The sequence below is a fragment of the Mustela nivalis genome, assembly GCF_964662115.1.
Source record: "Mustela nivalis genome assembly, chromosome: 8".
Classification (NCBI taxonomy): Eukaryota; Metazoa; Chordata; class Mammalia; order Carnivora; family Mustelidae; genus Mustela; species Mustela nivalis.
Window position 1 is genome coordinate 80,953,753 of NC_139027.1, and position 23,252 is coordinate 80,977,004.

The 23,252-nt window shown below is 42.8% G+C and overlaps 1 protein-coding gene across 1 annotated transcript in view; it reads right to left on the minus strand.

Annotated features, from left to right (window-relative positions):
- Window positions 1-22,988, minus strand: part of RFX8 (regulatory factor X8) — a 70,324-nt gene extending 47,336 nt beyond the window's left edge. The window contains exons 1-2 of the mRNA XM_082747079.1: window positions 22,808-22,988; window positions 9,398-9,521 (exon numbers count right to left, since the gene is read on the minus strand). Of these exons, the coding sequence (XP_082603205.1) occupies window positions 9,398-9,521; window positions 22,808-22,962 (279 nt within the window). The 5' untranslated portion in view covers window positions 22,963-22,988. The remainder of the gene's footprint in view (window positions 1-9,397; window positions 9,522-22,807) is intronic.
- Window positions 22,989-23,252: the final 264 nt, after the last annotated feature.

Below are 23,252 nucleotides of genomic sequence, written 5' to 3' on the forward strand. Positions count from 1 at the left end.
GAAATTAATGGGAAAACAATAATATTGCAATGGGAAGTAGTCTAGGGATAATATGTATACACACAAGATGCGTATGACCAAAACACATGCAAAGGTGCTTACCTTCCCTAACCATCCAATAAGTGCAAGTGGAAACAGCTAAATATAGTTCTTTAAAAAAAAAAAAAAGATTTTATTTATTTACTTGAGAGAGAGAGAGCATGAGAAGGAAGAAGATCAGAGGGAGAAGCAGACTCCCCACTGAGTAGGAAGACCGATGTGGGACTTGACCTCAGAACTCCAGGATCACAACCTGAGCCAGAGGCAGTGGCTTAACCCACTGAGCCACCCAGGTGCACTGTAAACAGCTAAATATAGTTCTAAACCAACAAATTTTCTAGGTTAAAAATATTAGGGATTTGGTTAAGAATATCAGGAACTGGGGTGCCGGGGTGGCTCAGTGGGTTAAAGCCTCTGCCTTCGGCTCAAGTTGTGACCCCAGGGTTCTGGGATAGAGCCCTGCATCAGGTTCTCTGCTCAGTGGGGAGCCTGCTCCCCCCGCCCCCCTACTTGCACTTGCAATCTCTGTCTTACAAGTAAACGGATAAAATCTTAAAAAAAAAATATATATATATATATATATATATATATATATATATATATATCAGGAACTATCATGAGGGCTGAGTATTGGTTACAATGGTCTAGAATCCCTCCTAAGGAAGTTACCACATACAGATGGAGACTTATGGTAGAATAGATAAAAATTATGAACAACCAAAATTTCCAATAAGGGAAATGGTTAAATGAATTCTGGAACATCCAAAAAGTGTTTGAAACTGTTTTACAACATTTATTTCAAAATATTTTAGTGTGAAAATGTTTATGATATTCTAAGTTTAGATAAATGGACATGTGATTATAAAAGTTAATTATTTCTTGAGTGTTTCCTATGTGCCAGGACCACTCAATTCTTTTTATATGCATTCTCTCATTAATTTCTTAAAAGCATCTCATAAGGCAGGTACTGTTATTAACATTATGAATAGTTTCATCCTACAGTTGATGATGTCGAGGCACAAAAAGATGAAATAACTTGCCCAGGGTTATAACCTAATTAGCTGGATTCCAGGCTTAGTGTTGTTAAAAAGTATACTACATTGCAAAATCAACAACACAAGAAACAAGTATTGGCAAGGTTGTGGAGAAAAGGAAGCCCTGGTGCACTGTGGGTAGGAATGCAAACTGGTGCAGCCATTGCAGAAAACAGTATGGAGGTTCCTCAGAAAGTTAAAAATAGAACTAGCCTATGATCCAGTAATCACACTACTAGGTATTTACCCAAAAAACAAAAACAAAAAAGACCCCATGAATTTAAAAAGATATATGCACCCCAATGTTTACTGCAGCATTATTTATAATAGCCAAGCTATGGGAGCAGCCTAATAATGGAATATTATTCAGTGACCCCTGAAACAAATAATACATTATATTTTAATACCAAAAATGAAATCTTGCCATTTGCAATAACTTGGATGGAGCTAGAACGTATAATGCTAAGCAAAATAACTCAGTCAGAGAAAGACAAATACCATATGATTTCACTCATAGGTGAAACTTCAGAAACAAAACAAGCACAGGAAAAAAAGAGAGAGAGACAGACAATACAAGAAACAGACTCTTAACTGTAGAGAACAAACTGATGGTTATTGACGGGAGGTGGGTAGGGGATTGGGGAAAAGGGGAATAGGAATTAAAGAGTATACTTATGATGAAAAAATGATAAAAATTACCATATTACATGTTGTCTTTCTGTCTATCCACCTGTCCATTTACCTCTGGCCCACCTATCCATACATCAATCTTTTAATCCACTCATCCACGTAGTACCTTTACAACAGGATGAGACATGAACACAACAGACATCAGATAGCAAAGTGAATTGTGAGACACGCATTGCAGGGGACTTGTACACTCAGGCATTTAGCTAAAATTGATTTTTTAAAACCCTAATAAGTCCTCAACTCAAACCACTTACGATGAAATAGAGAGAAGAAGAGATCTAAGGGGATTTCTTGTGGCAAGACAACCTTTTTACTTGTGAAGGGTGTGTGAGACAGAGCGTGACTCAATCATCTCAGGTCTAGCAGAAGAAGGGGCACAGATTCACTTAAACTCTTTGTGAGGCCCCCGTTGGTAGTGACTATGGCATAGGACTCCTAATAGAGTATAGACAGGCTGGCCGGTGCACTTGGTGGACAGGCAGAGGAGAGCTGCCTCCACCCTGGTTTCAGCCGGGACAACCACAGGCTGTTTAGACCAAGAATGGCTGAGTAGTTCCTATGGCCAGAAGTGGTCTACATGTGAGAAAGAGCTGACATGTGGAAGAGCCCGGACTCTGTCCAGCAAAAGGCCCCCGGAATGGACAGTCAAGCTACAGAAAGAGTCAGTCACCAACACAAGGAATGCATACTAGAACATTCCCATGGGCTGCTCTGAAGAAACCACCAAAGGGACCAGGAAACAAGAGTCTGCCTGGCCCCCAAAGTGTGAAGTTGAGCAGTAGGAACCTTCCAGCCATTTTTATCTCCCCTGCTTCCAGAGGGGTAAAACTCCCCAACATGTTTTGGGGAGGAGGGATAGGGAGGGAAGAAGCAGCCCCAATGTCTAGTTCTTCACAGGCAAGAAACCATCCTGGAGGAGATAAGAAAAAGATTACACTTTAAACCTAATTCAGTTTTGATATTATACAGAACTGGACATTCTAAGCATCAGACTGATACTGTGTAGTAAATCAAGAGTGACAACAAGGCTTTGTATCATGCAGGGACTAGAGTGGTCACACTTTGTGCTCATCTGCTCATTCAGGAGTGAAGGAAGAACCACCCAATGAGCAGGTTCAAAGGACCATGGGAAATGAAGGCAAAACCACTGTGTGATTAGTCCCTTAGCTCCTGCTGGTCACATGTGTGTGCATGTGTGTGCAAGCGTGCAAATAAACTATATGTGTATGGCTACAGCTCTGGAGAATGAGGTTATAGCCAGTATTTATCTTCCTCTTTTTATAGTCTTCCCTAATTTTTACACTTTCTATAAAGGGACTGTAATACGTTTATAATCAGAAAAACATCAGTAAATGTTATTTTTAAAAAGGAAGTCAGTGTTATGGAAATTCCCTAATCCATGTGAGATATCGCTTGCACCAAGAATGAACACTACCCATCATATGCCCAGGGCTGCCAAAAAGAGCAAGAAACATTCTGACATCTGCACAGGAACTTGATGTGGAATCTGGAATCAACTCCATTCCCAGGGGAAGAGAGAGGAAATGAGAATTGGGTATTTTGTTGTTTCTCTTGTAAACATGCTTTGGGATCATATCCTTTTCCCCTTCCTCTCCCTGGTCCATTAGTCACAAATTCGGCAGTAAGGGTCCCTTCCCAACAGGGGCTCCACTAAATGGCCTGTTTTTCAGGCAAACCCCAGCGAGAACTGAAAGTTAGCTGTCTTGAAGAATGGACTCTGAGGCAAGTATTAAAATGAAAAAATGCTAAATAAATGCCCCATTGCTACACACTTGAGTCTCTTTTTAAGCGTTCCTTTGGAATGCTCTGCCATGAGACTGCCCTAGAGGTAACACAACTTATAAGAAACTCTGAAAAAAGTTTTTAAAAATAGGCTTTGATTTCTTAGTAAAGGAAATGGAGATCTTAAAGACACTAAACATGTCATGCTCAAGTCACACTATTTCCATCTGATCAAGCTGCTGGGCAGGTAGATAAGGAAAGCGCTGTAGAGCCAGGCTACCCAGGACTGGGTCCCCTTGAGGAAGTGTCCCAGGCTGCCCTGTGATGAAATGACCAGGTGTGGGCTGACTGATAAGCTAACCAAGGGAATGCCTGGCTGGCTGGAAAATCTTATTCAGGGACACCTTGCAAGCACAGAGTGTACTCCATGTCTTGCATGTACTCCTATTGCTTTCATTTCTTGAATGAAGGATAACAGATATGCATTTCAAATATGGGAAAAGACTGGATGACCCACAAGATTCAAGAAGATACTGGGAAACAGAACTGCAGATTGAAACTAAGAAGCTAAAATACAGGAATAATAAAGAGTGGCCACGCCTAGGTTCAAATAGTTACCTGCATAACAACAATAATATGAGAATAATACTTTATATTTATGTAAATACATACAAATACTTCGTATTTAACTCATGTGAAAAATACTTAAGGGTATTTCTGTTGACCACAACCTTAAAATGAAACCAACAAAGTGTCTTGGAAGGATAAAAGCCAATAGTAGCTCTCTTCCTCCCTCCCCCATAAAAACAAGAGCCCTTGTCATCTGAGCACTCCTACGGCACTGGATTGTACCCTTGGGGCTACCTACATTTTAAGAAGAACATCAGTAAATTGAAGTCATAATGAAACAAGTGGTCAGGAAGGTAAAAATTTGGGAGCTGAGGAATATTCAGTGTGGAGAGGGGAGACAAGGAGATGTAAAAAATTGGTTCCAATATATTTGAGCAGCTGCTATAGTAGAAGACTCTCCTAAGTATTTTATTATTACCAAAAGTTCAGGACTTCCATCAATGACTCCATTTCAGGGATGAAGATTTTGGCTAGAGGAGTGGATCTAAAGATGTAAATGTTTTGGAAACAACAATGGAATCCATAGAATTGCTTGTGGGAGGATAATCTGGAGCAGTCACTTTGGAAAATAGTTTGGCCCCATCCCCAGACATCACAGTCGCACACCTCCTTCGCCTGCAAGGTTCATCTCAGGACATAAATGCCTAAGAGAACATCTTCATGTGCGTAGTAGGAAATACACACGTGAGCATTCACAACAGCAAAATCTGGAAATAACCCAAATGCATATTAGTAGGACAGCAGATGAGTAAATTGGAAAATATTACACAATGGTCAAATGAATCTAAGATGAGTCTTAATACAATATTAAGTGGACAAAGTCCCAAAGATGACAAATAACATACCCCTTTTTAAAAAGTTGAACAACAAAAATTTAAAATATGCTTTTTAGAAATACATATATGAAATAAGTTAGATGAAAGTCAAATAGGATCTTACAAATGAACCTAAAAAGCAAAACAATAACAAAACAAACTCACAGATACAGAAAACAGGTTGGTGGTTGGCAGAGGCAAGGGGCATGTACTGGGAGTGGGCAAAAGGGGTAAAGGTGGTTAAAGGGTTAAAAAACACACACAAATGCACTAAAACTTCTTTTTTTTTTTTTTTAAAGATTTAATTTATGTATTTGACAGAGAGAGATCACAAGTAGGCAGAGAGGCAGGCAGAGAGAGAGAGGAGGAAGCAGGCTCCCTGCTGAGCAGAGAGCCCGATGTGGGACTCGATCCCAGGACCCTGAGATCATGACCTGAGCCGAAGGCAGCGGCCTAACCCACTGAGCCACCCAGGCGCCCTAAAACTTCTTTTTTGATGGTTCTCACCAGTGGGGCAGGGCAGGGAGATGGGATATGGGGCAACTGGTGTGGTGCTTCATTTGGGGTGGTAGGCTCACAGATGTTTACCACATTATTGACAAGAACTAAACACCTAGATGGAATTAGGCCATGCATAAACCCATGATGACAGTGTGTCATGAACTAATGCAGTTCTGTCCACCTGAGGGCCACCAAAAAGAAGGAGAAGGCACACATAAAAAGGAAGACTGAAGGGACGGATGGAAGATACTGAATCGGCATAATTGTGGCCCAGTCAGCAAGCCCCTGGTTACCCATATCATTTCAGCCCAAGCCAGATGGCTACCCAAAGTAGTATGGCTGTGCAGATTGTGAGCTGCCCCAAGGTCCCTGAGGAGTACTAGAGCAGGTTCTCATCAGCCTATGCTCTACTTGCCAAGCAAGATCCCGGGGCAGGACTGTGTTTGCCCAAAGGAAGAACACAGAAGTGTGCCGCCCCATCACCCAGCTCTATACCCCTTGACTGTCTCTGCCCAGAGAGTGCATTTTGTTCTCATTAAAGTTCCAGCCAGAGGTACTTTCAAAGGGATCTTACACTGAGTTTGGAGGTGGACCAGGTGACTTCCAAGTTCTCTTTGAACTCAAGGATATTTTTGAGAGAATAACAAGTGGAAAGAGGTCTGATCCACAATTCAGGAGACACTGGAAGGGCGCAAAATTCGCCATCCAGAAATGAATCGCTTTGGCATGTGGATAATTTTAGGCTAATTTAAAAAAAAAAACTTTATTTATTTATTTCAAAAAAAGATACAGCAAGAGAGGGAACACAAGCAGGAGTGGGAGAGGGAGAGAAGCAGACTTCCCGATGAGCAGGGAGCCCGATGTGGGGCTAGATCCCAGGACCATGGGATCATGGCCCGAGCCATAGGCAGCCGCTTAAACACTGAGCCACCTAGGCACCACTTGGCTGATTATTTTTAAGAAATAGAAGGCTCAGGAAGAACGTTTGACCTTTCCCCTAATTGCCTAAAAGAATTTAGAGGACCTGCTATTTTCTAAAGGAGGTATCACTGTAGATAACTATAGTATAATATGAAAGAGGTGTGGAAGATAAGAATTTAGCAAAATCTGTTTGTTAAAATTCCTCTCATTTTTTCTGTATGGCCCAGCTAACATTTGCTTACTAAACATGAAGTATTTTTCCTTTTCCTATGAATCGCATGCCTTCCCTTTTGAAGTCCCACTTTCCTACCCTCTTCTCCTTGGCTCTGGATGGTATAGAAGCTTCAACTGCCTGACTGCCAGGTAGAACATAGTGAGCCCCCATGCATACAGAATTAAATTTGATTTTCTCCTGTTAATTTGTCTCTTGTCAATTTAAATCTTAGGCCAAACAAAAGAATCTGGAAGAGTATAGGAAAATTTTTTTCCCCAAAACACCACCCAAGCATTGCGACTAGTTGAGCGATCCTCAGCCTTCACTGGTGCTGGTTTGTTTTCTTGACTTCTAATGCTACCTGCTTCAGCCAATGGCTGTGACACAAGACAAAGCATTAAAGATACCAACTGTTTCCTCCCCACCCATAGGTCTTTCCTGCAGGCCTCTCTTGCCCACAGACTGTTACAATATTTGTCACTGGGGTGGAAGATCAGGCATAATATCATGGAAAGCACCATTCAAGCAGCCATAATGAGAAATCAGGAAGCCAGTGAAAGAAGCTAGCTTCTGGGAAGGGGCATGGAACAGGCCAGTCGAGAGAAGCAGAGACCCAGTGGTTTAAGGATATACTAGAGAGAAAGGAAGGAGATGGCCTGGTGACTTAGAATCTAGTTGTGAGCTCTCTGAGATGGGAATCACCCATTCATGGTGATTTGGATTGGAATCATTCACTGGTGATTCCAATCACTGCACAATTGAAATGTGGCTGGTCCAAACTGAGATGGGCTCTACATGTAAAATACACACCTGATTTTTGAGATTTGGCATGAAGAATGAAAAAAAATAACTCAATGATTTATAATATTGATTCCATGTTGAAATAGTATTTTGAATATTTTTGATATTTTTGATTAAATTTTGATATTTTTTATTAAATTTCAAAATAATAAAAAATTAATTTCACCTTTTAAAACTCTTCAAAAATGAGGATACTAAGATATTTTAAATTATATCTGTGGCTCCCATTATATTTCTGTTAAACAGCAATGGACTAGATTCCATTGCCTAAACTTTACAATAGTATTTTACAATAATATTTCATGAGATATCCCTTTTACAATAGTATTTAATGAGATATCCCTTTTCTTTTAAAAAAAAATTCTCCTTTTAACTTATTTCCAGATGTTGTCTGCATATTTCTAAAAACTGGCTGGAAATGTGCCTTGAAAATAAATACAACTTTATAATTGGAAATTATTATTGTTACTTTAATAATGATCAAGTCCTATGATTCTATTAATTACTTCCATCAACAAATCCCACTGGCTCTGTTTCCCAAATATACCCAGAGTTTGATCTCTATTTCTCTGCCCACTCTCTGCACACCTGGCTCCTCTTGCCTCCCTGATTTGACCTCAAGGTCCTGAGGACCATCCTGGTTCTCTCCCTGTACTCCTCCCTCTAGCTGTTGCAGCTTCCTTGCTGTTTTTGCTCCTTCTTTCCTCAGGGCCTTTGCACTGGCTCTGCCTGCATTACTCTGTTCATATCCACATACTCACTACATTATCTCTTCAAAGTCTGGACTCAAATGTTACTTCTGAGGGAGACCTTCCCTGTTTGCCTTCCCTAAAATTGCAACTCTTACACACACACACATACTCCTTATCTCCTGTTCTATTAGTCCCCTCAGCATTTATACTACTCTCGTATACTATGTATTTTATCTTATGGATCTGTCTCCTCTGGCTATAATAAATTTAGCAAGGGCAAGAATTTTTCTGTCTTGTTCATTATTGTATTCCCAGCATCGGTAACAGTGCCTGGCACAGAGCAGCCGTTCAATAAATATTTGTTGTATGCGGAGGGTCTCCGTAGACTATTCTTGTGCTAATAACTGTTTGCTGTATCTTATATAATCTACACAAAACTCCTGACAAAGCTCTGAACCTCCAGAGGAGATATTTGATAGTCAGTGAATTTTCTAAGTACAACCAAATTGTAGGAGCACCAGCTCTCTGATGCTACAAGTGGCTCTTGGAGTTCATGTGGTGCGGAATGTTGGCATTTCTTTTTTTCTTTTTTCTTTTTTTTTTTAAGATTTTATTTATTTATTTGACAGAGAGAGACCACAAGTAGGCAGAGAGGCAGGCAGAGAGGGAGGGAAGCAGGCTCCCCGCTGAGCAGAGAGCCTGATGCAGGGCTTGATCCCAGGTCCCTGAGATCATGACCTGAGCCGATGGCAGAGGCTTAACATACTGAGCCACCCAGTCGTCCCTCTTTTTTTCTTTTTTAAAGACTTACTTATTTTAGAGAGAAAGTGAGCATGAGTGGGAAGGGCAGAAGGATGGGGAGAGAGAATCCAGAGCAGACTCCCTGCTGAGCATGGAGCACAACATGGGGCTCCATATCACGACCTGAGCCCAACACCAGCACCAAAATCAAGTCAGACTTAATTTACTGTACAACCCAGGCACACCAAGTGTTGGTATTTCTATGCAGGGAATAATGGCCCAGCAAACCTGATTGAATTTTGGAATATTTGGAGCTGCCACAGTTGTATTTTCTTGGGTATCACTCATTCCTTACCTTTTCTGGCCCCTCACTGCGAAGTGTGGACAAAGGACAGAATGGCTTTTCAAGGAAGATGAAGGAGTATATTAACCATCTGGTTGGCTTCCAAGAGTGAAGCCAATTATTCCAACTGAGAACCCATCAGACGCAAATCAATTTTAATATTGCCTCATCAATTCACTTGCATACTTTTTTATTTTTTAACTGAGTACTGTATTTTTATCTTCACAACCTACCTTCCCAAATGTGGCTGGATTGACTTGGTTCTGAGCATTTTGACCACAGGTTTCCACATAAATCTCATACATCAGGCAGCGAGGCACACTGTACCCTTCACAGATACAGAAATTGTCAACCAACCTGGGGGAGAGAAAGAAAAGGCAGAAGAAATTGGCATCAGTTTCTCTAGGGTGGAAAATTCTGTTAAGAATCAATAGGTATGGTGGCGCCTGGGTGGCTCAGTGGGTTGAGCCGCTGCCTTCGGCTCAGGTCATGATCTCAGGGTCCTGCATCGGGCTCTCTGCTCAGCGGGGAGCCTGCTTCCCTCTCTCTCTCTCTCTGCCTGCCTCTCCATCTACTTGTGATCTATCTCTGTCAAATAAATAAATAAAATCTTAAAAAAAAAAAAAAGAATCAATAGGTATGGAATCCAAGGAAATGAAACCTGTTTAAGTCACTGAATGCGAAGGCTCACCAACCAGCATCAACAATGTACCTTTTTGTTCTCAGCCTAGAGATAAGTATATTGACTGTGGGTCTTTTTTTAAAGTATATCTTTAATTTTAATTCCAGTATCAGTAACATATACTGTTAATAATAAGTTTCAGGTGTACCATATAGTGCTTCAACAATTCTATACATTACTCAGTATTCATCATGGTAAGTGTACTCTTCATCTCCATCACCTAATTCATCCAGCCCCTCCCTGCTTCCCTCTGAAACATCAGTTTCTTCTCTATAATTAAGAGTCTGCTTCTTGGTTTGTCTCTTTACTTTTCCCTTTGTTCATTTGTTTTGTTTCTTAAATTCCACATAGGAGAAAATCATATGGTATTTGTCCTTCTCTGATTTATTTTGCTCAACATTATACCCTCTAGTTCCATCCAGGTCATTGCAAATGGCAAGATTTCATTCTTTTTTTATGGCTGGGTAATATTTCATTTGTATATATATACCACATCTTCTTTATCCATTCATCTATTGATGGTTACATAGGCCGCTTGCATAGTTTGGTTCTTGTAAATAATACTGCAATAAACAGGAGTGCATGTATCCCTTTGAATTAGGGTTTTTGTCTTTTTTTGGGTAAATACCCAGTAGTGTGCTTACTAGATCATAGGATAGTTCTATTTTTAACTTTGTGAGGAATCTCCATATTGTTTTCCAAAGTGACTGTGCCGGTTTGCATTCTGATTTTGGGTCTTTAGATAATCAACATGGTGGGCTTTTATTATTGTTTTGTTTGTTGCTTGGTTGGTCTGCTTTTGTTTTTGGCATGTAGGCATATTAAAATGAAGCCTAAATTATTGACTCAGCAGACACTGTTTTATGTCCTATTGTAAATGTTGCAGCCAAGATCTCTGTAGCTATGAAGTGATTATTTACTAGCTATACCATCCCTGTAGGCTTGCCAGTCCCTGTATGCTTGTGACCCAGGGCCCATGTGCAATGCTTTGTCTCCCTCCCCCAGTTGTTTACACAATTTAAAAATCTGAGTCATTTAGGGCAAGCCACGATATTTTGGTTCTTTAAACTGAAAGAAGATGTAAAATGCAAGACACCAAGTTATAGGCAATACACTTTCACTCTCCAGCTGAGTGGCATTTATATGTGATCCGGAGCATTCTGGGCCTCTGCTCGGGGTGGGGTCTTCAACTGATCAAGTGCTCCCACACTTGGGGGGAGGTGGCAGTCCCTTGGCAATGAGGGGTTCTTCCTGGGGCTCACAGCCCACAGCCAGCCCTGTGGGGACAGCTGTGTCCCTGTTCCTGCAACTGGTTTGCGTGTGGGGCAAAAAGTGGGCAAGACTGACATCAGAAAGTGTGGTCCTCAGTCACAGCTGATCCCAGCCCTCGCTTTACTGGTTGAGGAGAGACTCTCAGAGTTCCCCCTCATTCTTTTAGAGAAATATACAGAGCAAGCCAATATAATTTTTAAACACAGAAGAATTTTTTAGTAGGACATTTACCAATTCATCTCCTTTCTCATTGATAATAAGCAGTTAATTTTCTGGGATGAGGCACATGGAGGCACAAATTTACTTTCCCTCAGAGCTAAAGACACAATTGTTGACCCCAACGACTTCCTAGTAAAAGGAAAAACCAACTCATGGGAGGTGGGGGGAATCTTTGGCCCTGTATACTGAGGTATACCAATTACCACAGGTCAGGCACCTTAAAACAACAGAAATTGGTTTTCTCACAGTTCTGGGGGCTGAGAGTCCAAAATCAAGGTGTTGGTAGAGCTGGTTCTTCCCAGAAGCTCTGAGGGGAAAGTGCTGTATGCTCCTTTCCTGGCTGGTGGTCACTGGACATCCTTGGCTTGTAGATGCGTCACACTCAGACTGCCTCCATCTCCACCTAGGCTTCTCTTCTCTGAGCATCCCCACCTCTTCTTATGAGGAGCTAAATCCAGTATGATGTCTTCTTAATTAATTATATCTGCAAAGACTCTGTTTCCAAATAAGGTCACATTCTGAGCTTCCAGAAAGATATGTATTTTGGAGAGGCACTATACAACGCAGTACCTGGCCAGGGGGTATTTTCCAAGGGCCTTCTTGACATCGTTGTGAGAACATGCCATACTTTACCATGGTTTAAATATAGCTGCTATGGCACCAATTATTTGGCTCCGATGTCTCTTGGTGGGGAGGAGAGAGGCAAATTCATACAACTAGGTGATTTTTATATTTCTTTTGTTAAGAAACCACTCGTTGATAGATGAAAAGCCTATGCTTGAAGTATTACAAAAGATAGCTACACTTGGGGAGCTGCCAGAAAATGTGATAGATGTTAAGTTCAAACTCACTGTGGTTTATTTATAGCTACTACTGATTTAGTCATGGAATGGTCTCCTTAAAAAAGAAACATGCAAAATACTCACTCCTTAAAATGAACTCTAGTTAAAATTTTTGCCAACCCTTCTTCCTTGTCACAGAAATTCATTTGTTCTAAGCCTCTATGAACTGTGTCTTTCTCTTTCAGAATGACATTACTGAGTCAGCCTGTTATCTGGGTACACAAGGCCAAGTGATACTATCAGTAAGAACGACAGTAAAGGTCCGGGATGGGAGTCTTCTCTGACACACACCTAAACACAGGACTGCCTTCTGGTCTGAAGCCTTGAACTGCCACATGGTCACTTTGCTGCTTCGATCCTGGCTGCTCATCATTTCTGGCCACGCCTTTGGTGGTTCCCCAAAGTTCCTAGCCAGATTTCAGAGATTGGCCTGTGGTGGGCATCCAGCATACATTAACTGGGAAAAATGGAAGGTTTGAAAGAAGGTTTTAGTTTGTCTAGAGCATCTGTTCTGGGTCATGCCTTTACTTCAGCTCAAATAGTAGTTGGTTCAGCATTTAGTCTCCACATGCATGGGAAATTATGATTTTTAAAAAAGATTTATTTACTTATTTGAGAGAGAGAGAGAGAGCACGCATGAGTCGGGGGAGTGAGGGGCAGAAGAAGAGGAAGAAAATATCAAGCAGACTCCCTCCTGAGCACTGAGCCTGACTTGGGGCAAGATTTTGTGACCCTGAGATCATGACCTGAGCCAAAATCGAGTCAGATGCTTAACTGACTGAGCCACCCAGGGACCCCTATGATTTTTTTTTTTAAGTAAATGATTTTTTAAAGTAATCTCTGTTCCCCATGTGGGGCTCACAACCCCAAGATCAAGAGTCATGATGCTTTATTAATGGAGTCACCCAGGTGCCCCTCAAAATTATGATCCCAAGTATTCCCCTGGACTTCGCACCACACAGATAGGCTTGTATTCTGACTCTGAGATACCTCCTAGAGCTTTTGTGACTAGGAAAAAAGCACATGATGTGCCTAGTACACTTCTTGGCACAAGGAAGCTCTTTACGGTGTCATTTTAGTGTATACTTCCAAAATATTCAGAGGAAGCAAGACGTCGCTGTTGTAGACAGGCCTCACAGAAATATCTGCAGTAAATGAGCCTCACTTTCAACTACATGTGGGTCTAAGGAGAAGCCTTGGGGGTGGGGGATTGTGTAGGCAGTAGGCTGGGCTGAACTACTGGCAAGTGAGATTGGTTAAGCATTTTACTCTGTGTCACTAAAATGTGTTTTGGTGATCCATGATTATGAAGCTGTGGAATGAATCAGATCACTGAATTCCTTGCTTAGCTGCCTAAGAACGGTATTTACCAGGTCGCACTGTCAGATGAAGTTGATTGCTAAGATTGTAAAAACATTCATGATGTTCTCCTCGTTTTGAGCGATGGACAACTGGATAGTAGCCAACATCAGAGCGCACATACTTAGCCCTGCGATTCTCACATTTTCTGAGCGCTCCTTTCCATGGTAAAGAAAAACGAAATGCTGGGAATTACACATGCTGGGAATTATAGTATCCTGATTCAGCCTGATCAAAAGCTCCTATGAATTCTGTATCTTTCAAAATAAATTTGCATTTCATTAATTTCAACAGTCTGCAGAAATTTGAAAAAGCCATGTCATATGTGGGAGACAGTTATTTTAGACTATGGCCAAGCTCAGCATGCATAGGGATTAGAGGATCTGAGGTCTGAAGCCAGGGGTCCCACCATGTCAGACCTGTTCGGTTTGCACTCCCCAGCAGGGGATGTCAAATCTCTGCTCTTCATCCCTTTGTGCTCCCCCCGAAGTCTGATCACTTCTCTCTCCATTCCTACCGTCCTTCCTGTGTGTGAAACAGAAAATATCTGTTACTTCTGTTCAGGGAGACTGTTCTGCTCCTTGCAGGACCTCTCTCCTTGGAAAATTTATTGTGTTTAGGACAGTGGCACTAAAGTCTCCAAGGAATGCTGAGGACCTAACCAGTAACTGGAAAATGAAGCAATGAAACAATGCTAAAAGTGGAATGTTTTTTCCATGTGACAATAACCAGCCCCCTCTTTCACTCAGAAAGAGTGTCTAGACAGCTGGCCCACTCGTACCCACTGCCACTCTTCTAGGAAACTGATCTCCTTGGACACCTTCTAACTCCCACCAGGAAGCCAAGGCTCTGGATTACAAACTCAATCCCTCTACTGTGTGTGTATTTGGCTTTTAAAATATATATTTATCTTTTAACTGTGATAAAATATACATGACAAAATTTATATTTTAAAATGTAGAGTTCAGGGACGCCTGGGTGGCTCAGTTGGTTAGCTAGCTGCCTTCGGCTCAGGTCATGATCCCAGCGTTCTGGGATCGAGTCCCACATCGGGCTCCTTGCTCCGCAGGGAGCCTGCTTCTCCCTGACTCTGCCTTCCACTGTCTGCCTGTGCTCGCTCTCGCTCTCTCTCTCTCTCTCTGACAAATAAAAAAAAAAAAAAAAAAAAAAATTTAAAATGTAGAGTTCAGTGACATTAAGCACCTTCTTGTTGTGCTAACATCACCACCATCCAACCATAAGAACTCTTTTCATTTTGCAAAACTGAAATCCTATACCCATTAAACACTAACTCTTCCTTCTCTTTCCCCGAGTACCTGGCATCCACCATTCTACTTTCTGCCTCTATGAATGGGAATACTTTAGATACCTCATACAAGTGGAATCACAGTATTTGTCCTTTCATGACTGGCTTATTTCATTTAGCATAATGTCTTCAAATTTCATCCATATTTAGCATGTATCAGAATTTCCTTCCTTTTTTAACCCTGAGTAATAGTCCATTGTATGTACGTATCATATTTTATACAAAAAATTGTTTCCACCTTTTGGCTATTGCATATAATGCTGCTATACACATAGGTATGCAAAAATCTGCTTGAGTCCCTGCTTTCAATTCTTTGGGGATACATGCCCTGAAGTGGAATTGGTGATCATATGGTAGTTCTATTTCAATTTTTTGAGGTGCTGCCATATTGTTTTCCATAATGGTTGCACCATTTTACATTTCCACCAGCAGAGCACAAGGGCTCCAATTTCTTCACATTTTTGACAAAACTTGTTATTTTCTATTTTTGTTTGTCTGATAATGGCCATCCTAATGGGTGTAAAGTGGTTGGCTATATTTTTATTTTTTTTAAAGATTTTATTTATTTATTTGACAGACAGAGGTCACAAGTAGGCAGAGAGGCAGGCAGAGAGAGAGGAGGAAGCAGGCTCCCTGCTGAGCAGAGAGCCTGATGCGGGGCTCGATCCCAGGACCCTGAGATCATGACCTGAGCTGAAGGCAGAGGCTTTAACCCACTGAGCCACCCACCCAGGCGCCCCTGGGCTATATTTTTAATGCCAGTGTTAAAACCATCAGTACCAATGATCTGCTAAACATTCACCTCATAGACTGAATGCCTAAAGAGCAGTCCTCTACAGGCAGCTATGCCCTCTTCACCTCCATTTCTCCACCTCCTTCCCAAACTTAAACAGCATGACCTCTGCGTTTTAGAGGCCTGCAGAGGTGGGTAGGAATTCATGGCATAGGACTTGAATTAGTTTTAGTTTGGCTCAGTGCTAAAATGGTCTGCACCATCCTAAGTGATTTAGGGCACCTGCACTGAGGGCAGCCTGCATTATGTCATTTCACAGACAACCTCAGGAGGCTGTCCAGGTATGTTTGAATCTCCAATCATTCTTTCAAGTCTCTGGAATATAACACAAATCCAGAAAGTCTAATTTACTAAACGGTGACCTGGAATGGTTGACAAAGGCATCCTTATAGGTCTTTCTTCTAAGAAAGAGCCACTCTGCTGAGGGGTCTGAGTCAGTGAGTGTAAAAGAAAGAAAGCATTGCTGTAGTATTCTGAAAACTTGATGTGTGCTATAATATGTATTCTTTTGATTTTTTTTCTCCTATGCAAGATAAAATATATCAAAAATTTTCTCTTGGAAGAAAAGAGTAAAACCTTAAGCCTTTTCATGTTATAATCACAAACACACCCTTCATTTTTCTATTTTGCTCACATGACTTTTTCAGAAAATCTTTCCTGAGAAATATTCCTTAAAACCTTTGAAAAAAAGTAATCAGTTATCTGCTATTTGTACACCTTATAAAACTTAGGTTTTAGATTTTAGGACTGGTTTCAATTATTTTCCTATTTATGAAAAGCTACAAACCCATGAGTTCATCAGTCCCAGAGGCTAATGATATTTTTTTTTCCAGTTTTTCTGCCCCTATTTAAATAGCCAGAAGTGAATTTCACAAACAATGTGGAATGCATTGTTAAAGCTAAAAATTGCTTTGCTCTAAGTTAGAAAACATCCCATTCTGGATCTCATACTGAGGGGGAACATTTCCTCTCCTGGCCAGCGCCCACGTGCCTTCAGACGTATATGTAAGAGCGGGACCAACCAACAGGCCCCCCAGTGTGGGGCCAGTCTGCATTGCTTCCCTCCGTTAGCGTGACCAGCAGGGAAGCCCCCACATGGAAAACCCACACCAGGAGGCCTTGACAGTGTGTGCGTGTCTCCAGCTCCATCCGCTATCAAAATGCACTGGTTCTGGATGTGAAGGGCTGTCCTTCTAGCGCTATTTATCAGGGCCCCTGGAGCACCACGCGGTCACTCCTCGCACTGGGCACTGGCCGGATGTCATGGGGACAGCCGCAGGGGGAGTGACGTTTCCCCCCTTCCCTGCCCCACCTTTTCCAATCTACCGGGTCAGACAGCCTCGCCTCCCAGCCTTGACCACGAAACCCGGCCCGGTGGGAAGGCGCCCTGGGCGGCTCACCACTGGATGATGCCGCTGTGCAGGCCCCGGGTGCCCCCGCCGCCCGATGGGGAGGCCGGCACCTCCTCAGCCATGGCTCTGACCAGCGCCCGCCGCACCGAGACCGGGAGCGGGCGGCTGCTCCGCACCCGTCGGGGCGCCGCCGCTGCTGGGTGTTTACTTTAGAGCTAGGCGCGCGGGGCACGCGGGGGGCGCGGAGGGGCTCGGGGACTGCAGCCGAGACAACCCGGCCGGAGCCCCAGGCTCGCGGCGGACGCTGCTTGCTGGGTCGCGCCCTGAGCCCTACGGTGAAGGTTGCTGGGAGCGGGACTGGGGGAGACCGGGTACGGGGCCCCTAGATCAAAAAATCAAAAGACAGAGATGCCTGGGTAGTTCAGCAGGTTAAACCCTCTGCCTTCGGTTCAGGTCATGATCCCCCGGTCCTGGAATCGAGTCCCCCATCGGGCTCCTTGCTGGGCAGGGAGACTGCTTCTCTCTCCACCTCTGCCTGCCACTCTGCCTCCTTGGGCGCTCGCGTGCTCTCTCTGATAAATAAATAAATAAATAAATAAATAAATAAATAAATAAAATCTTAAAAAAAAATTAAAAAAGATTGAAAGACAGAAATACAGAACGCACTCTTCCCACCTTGCTACCAAGCCATGAAACAAATGAGGAAGCAACAAACACAAACCAATGTGTAAGTTTCAAATCACGTCACAGCAGCGGTGACTAGCAGTGGTCCTCAACCCCGCTTGCACTTTGGAATTACCCGAGCGATTTTCAAAAATACTGACGCCCAACAGCCAACCCCAGAGGTTCCGATGTAATTTGTCTGGAGGTGGGAGCAGCCCAGGCAAACAGGCTTTTACAAGCTGCCCGGCAGTGTAATGATGTTGGTGTGCACCCGGCACTGAGAACCACTGGTCCTGGGAGTTGTAAGGAGAGCTGGCATCAGGATTTTTGAGGCCCACCCCAGATTACTCCAGTGGTGGCTGGGGCTGAGAACTGCTGCCCTGGAGTGATTCCCCAAACCTGTAGCTAGGACCAGGCTGTCCTTGCCCTCAGGAGCTGTATGTTCACGTCACTGATCTGTGATGTCAAACTGCTTACTGTCTCCCAAACTAATGTTGTTTACTGAGGAATTGTGTGGCTATTGTAAATATTAAGTGACCTAATAAATGCAGGGCATGTGGAATGAAGAGCTCAGTCAGGCAACGGCTACTTTGGCTGCTGACTGCTTCAAAGTCCTCTCATAAACTCTTCTTCATCTAGGTTAAAAAGACACTTAACACTTGCTGACAACTTAACAACAGCAACAACAAAGCATTCCAATTAGAAAATGGGCAAAGGACTTGAATATCTTCTCCAAAAGAAGATATACAAATGGCTAATGAGCACATGGAAAGATGCTAAACATCATTGGCCATTACTGAAATACAAACCCAGATCACAATGAAATATCACTCTACACTCATTGGGGTTGCTCTTATTAAAAATAAGAAATAAAAACAATAAAAACAAGAAAATAACAACTGTTGGTGAAGATGTAAAGAAACTAGAACCTTGTTCATGGCTGGTGGGAATGTAAAATGGTGCCGCTGCTATAAATCCAGGTGAGGTCTCAAAAAATTAAAAATAGAATTAACATATGATCCATCAGTTCCACTTCTTGGGTATGTACTGTTGGGGAAGAAAAATTTTCCTTTACCCTTCAAAGATTCTTATGGCTGGCCTCAGAATTAAATTTACATCAGACTATTAACAGGAGAAAAACAGATTTGATTTTGTAAGAATGGGAACCCCACATACATGAGTGGTGTAAAGACAGAAAGGTAAAATGAGGTATATATGCCATCCTGAGCTGAGGAATGGGATAGGAGTCTGGGGCTTCAAAGGGGAATAGGGCAATTCACAGGACAATAAGAAATGGCAAATGCTTGGTAATTAGAATTTGCCCTGCCATTTGGATGGGCCACTTAGATAAAATTTATCTCTGGTAGTAATTTTATTCTGGGAAAAATCCCCAGTTTAGACTCTTCTCGGTAATTAAGGGAGGAGCAAAGTTTCTCTTGAGCCCAGAGGGTCTCAATTGCCTGCAGCTTAAAACAGTCCACAATGCCTAAGTGGCACATTTTGGGGAGACTTGTACTGAATCCCTTCAGTACCCAAAAGAACTGAAAGCAGAGACTCAAACAGATATTTGTAATTCGTACCCCCTATTCATAGCAGCATTACTCACAATAGCCAAAAGGTAGAAGCAACCCAAAGGTCCATCAATGGATGAGTGGGGAAATAAGACATAGTATTTGTATTTACATACTTGGAATGTTATTCAGCCTTAAAAAGGAACGAAAGTTTATTACATGCTACGATATGGATGAACCTTGAAGACATTACGCTAAATGAAATAAGCCAGTCACAAAAGTATGATTCCACTTATTAGGTACCTAGTATAGTCAAACTCAGAGAGACAGAAAGAATCATAATTATCAAGGGCTGGGAGAGGAAAAATTGGGAGATGTTGTTTAATGAGTACAGAGTTTCAGTTTGGGATGAGGGAAAATTTCTGGAGAATAATAGTGGCAATAGTCGCACAATGTAAATATACTTAATGCCACTGAATTTTACACTTAAAACTGGTTAAAATGGTAAATTTTATGTTACGCATATTTGACCACATTTTTTTAAAAATCTGCCTCAAAAAAAAAAAAAAAAAAAAGAAACCCAAAGAAAAAAGATACCCGGGGGTGCCTAGGTGGCTCAGTTAGTTAAGCATCTGACTCTTGATCTCAGCTTGGATCTTGATCTCAGGACTATGAGTTTGAGCCTCATGTTGGGCTCCACACTGGGCATAGAGATTACTTTAAAAGAGTTAAAAAAAAAAAAAAAAAGCCCCATCCCTACCACTAATACCACGTGAACACATTTGGGGAACCACTTTTGGAAGCAGGGCTGAGATTCATTCAAAAAACAGCAATGGCTGCCTTCCATGTGACAGCACTAGAAAATAGCTTTTGGTGCCTGGGTGGGTTAGTTTGTTGGGTGTTTGACTCTTAGTCTCAGCTCAGGTCTTGATCTCAGGGTCATGAGTTCAAACCCCACACTGGGCTCCACGCTGGGTGTGGAGCCTCCTTAAAAAAATAAAATTAAAAATAAAAATAAATAATAAAGCAGTTGTTGGGGCACATTGGGAGGTCTCCAGGGCCAGTACTCTTCCTCCAGTGGGGACACAATCATCGGGGTATCAGGGACAAAGCTCCAAAAGCAATTCCAGAGGAGAGATCGCAGGACATTCATTAAAGCACCTGAGCCTTGAAGTTTGGCCGGGTCAATGGAGCCAACACCAGATGGCATCTGACTCCACTTTGGCGAGCTGCACCAGGAATCAGCCTGGTTCTGAAAACTTGGGGAGGGTGTTTTTTCCAGGGGAGGGGACCTCAGCTCGGTCCCTGCCAGACGCGGTGGCCACAGCGGCCACACGATGGCCTGGACAGGGAGCAGCGTCAGGGCGGGCGGGGCTTGCCCCACCAAGGCCTCAGCAGCGCTCAGCCTGACCGCCAGCATGCTGAGGCCGGCACCGGGAGCCGAGGTCCACCCAGTGCAGAGCAGTGAAGCCAATGCCAGGAATGCCCCATTCTCCCATCTGACCCCCGAGGAAGTGGCGGCTGCGCTCCCGCTCACACCACGCGTTGGGCCCTGCCGGGAGCTGCGCTCGCTCGCTGGAATTGCCCCTGGGACCGAACAGACAGGTTCAAGGAGGTTCTGGCTACACTCATGGGCCAGGTGCTCGGGCCCCAGGGCCCCCATGTTGTCCCCGGTCACCCAGCCCATGGAAGAGAATCTCTTCCGCGCCTTCTGAATGCATGTGGGTTCGACTGTTGAACACTATCTGCCTCTCCCTGCCTAACTCGTCTTGCTTCAGCCCTTCACGAAGTTGTCATAGGGTAACAGGTGTCTGAAACCCCTGCAAGCCCCATCCGGTCCACTGGCTGCAGCAGGGGCTCGGTCACTCAGATTCTGCAGGTCAGCGAACCGACCCAGGCTATGATTATCAGTCCCATAAATGACACGCAGATTGGCAACAGCTTGTTTCATGTAGTGCCAGGAGACTCTGCTGAACAGGGAAAGCTGAATGGTAACTACGGTGAAGAACTAGCAGGAGGAGAGATGAAACAACGAAGGTATGGAAGGTTCTCCAAAGAAGCTTTCTTGAGTTCTCCAAAGAAGCTTTCTTCTCTGGTTGTTTCTAGAAAGGTGGTAGGTGTCTCCCGACCTCAGCGGGAGCCCTCAGGACCTGTATGCTGCTTCAATGGGTTTGCTTTGCCTTGAGTGCTCACACCCTGGGCCTCCTGCAATGGGGGCAGGTCCTTCTCAGCAGCCTGTGGAAGCTGAGAGTCTGGCTCCTGCCATTCATCATGCAGGTCCTGCAGCAGCTCCCTGCCACCCAAGAAACTTCCCAAGAGGCTCACTCATTTCCACAGAGACTGGAAATAACCAAGAGAAGAGCCTACTGTGATTAGGTTCAACTTGTTAGGTCTTACTATGTCATTGTGATGATTATGTAATATTTACATATTTACTTTGCTCCAGTCAGTACCAGGCACTGGAACAGATCTTGGAAATATAATGGAACACCTTGACCCTCTGATTGACCAGTGGTCTCTGCTGTTTACTACATCAAATATTAGATGCAATGAAATGCAAACATTACTTTGCCTTGGTCCAAAGCTGTTGAGGCCAGTTGGTTAGTGGACTAAAGACATGAGGCCATGGGGTCAATTTTATACCTTCCACCCAAAGGACCAGTTAATTTCTTCTATGACAGGGGACAGCTGTTGTGCCTACTTTGACCAGCCCTCTTCTAGATGCACTCTGAGTAGCTATGTGCTAATACAATAACACTCTTAGATTTACTCACAGTATATGCCTCCCTAATGTGGTAAATGTGCAAAAGACTGCATGTGACTCTTTTATTAGTAACATAATTAAGGTTTTCATTTGTGTTGCACATATAGCCACATAGACTGTGGAGTAGAAATTAGGTCTAAAATTTATTTTATTTTCAAAGAATGTTTCATTGCAACTGACATAACAAAAAACTTGCTTTTGTTGCTTTCACTAATGAGACAGCCAGACCCATGTATATGCTCTCTTGTACCTGAAAAGTGCAGTCTCCCTCTAACTCTGGTTTAGCACCCAACCGCTAATGTCCTATATCATTACAGGGAACCAAAACCTTAAAGTTCATATCAAACAGAATTCCAATTCCTCATGTCACATTTTACACACAAAAAGCGTTTTCTCCCTCTGCCATAGAATATATCTCTTTCAGCTAAACAGTGACTTCTGCCTACCTACTTCAGTCTAATTGATTTCTAGATTATCCAATTAGTCTTATTTCACCTTCTAAAAGGGCACCAGCTGTGCCTTATCCTTGCACAAAACAATCTGTGATCTGGGGTGCTTAATTTCATTCAATCCTTGCAATTATTCACTTTCTGTGGATGTACCAGGTGTCTTCAGGCAATAGATGTATTTTTAAATAAAGTTAACGAGTATAATGCATTTGGTCAAGAATATACCATGTAGTTAGTATCTGCAGGGACAGAGCATTTCAGAGAACAGACAACTGCATGTTTCATTGTCACCTGGAAGAGACTTTCGAAGATCGTTGGGCTCTAAATCATTAAGCCGTGGAGACTTTCAAACTATACTGGAGCAAAACAGTCTCATTGGAGAGATTCAAAATTGCTATCATATGTTAAAATTTTCATTGGTCTAGACTCACCTACGGAGTGTCTGGTTCCTGCTGTAGTTGACATTGATTGGGTACACCACATTCACAGGCATGAATATGCTGGGAATGAAATTCCACACAAAGCACGTATCTGCTATTTCTTGATCTGAAACCCATGATTTGGAGCACCTTGGAGACAAAACCATTTCTGTAGAGGTTAATTGCTACCAATCCACAGTCTCTCCCCTCCCCAACTTTTGCACAGGTCACATGAAAGGCTGGCCACATGAAGGATAACAAACAGTATTATCTGCAGAGGAACTCAAAGAATGTACGGAATGGAAGGGAACAGCCTTCATTCATCACAGAATGCTCATGAATAATAATTTGTAGAGGAATATGTTTGAACTCTTGCTACATTAAAAGTGGGCTTTTTCTGAAGTCCGAGAGAAAACCAAGCAAACCCAAAGCAAAAAGTGGCTTCCTTTTTTGCAAA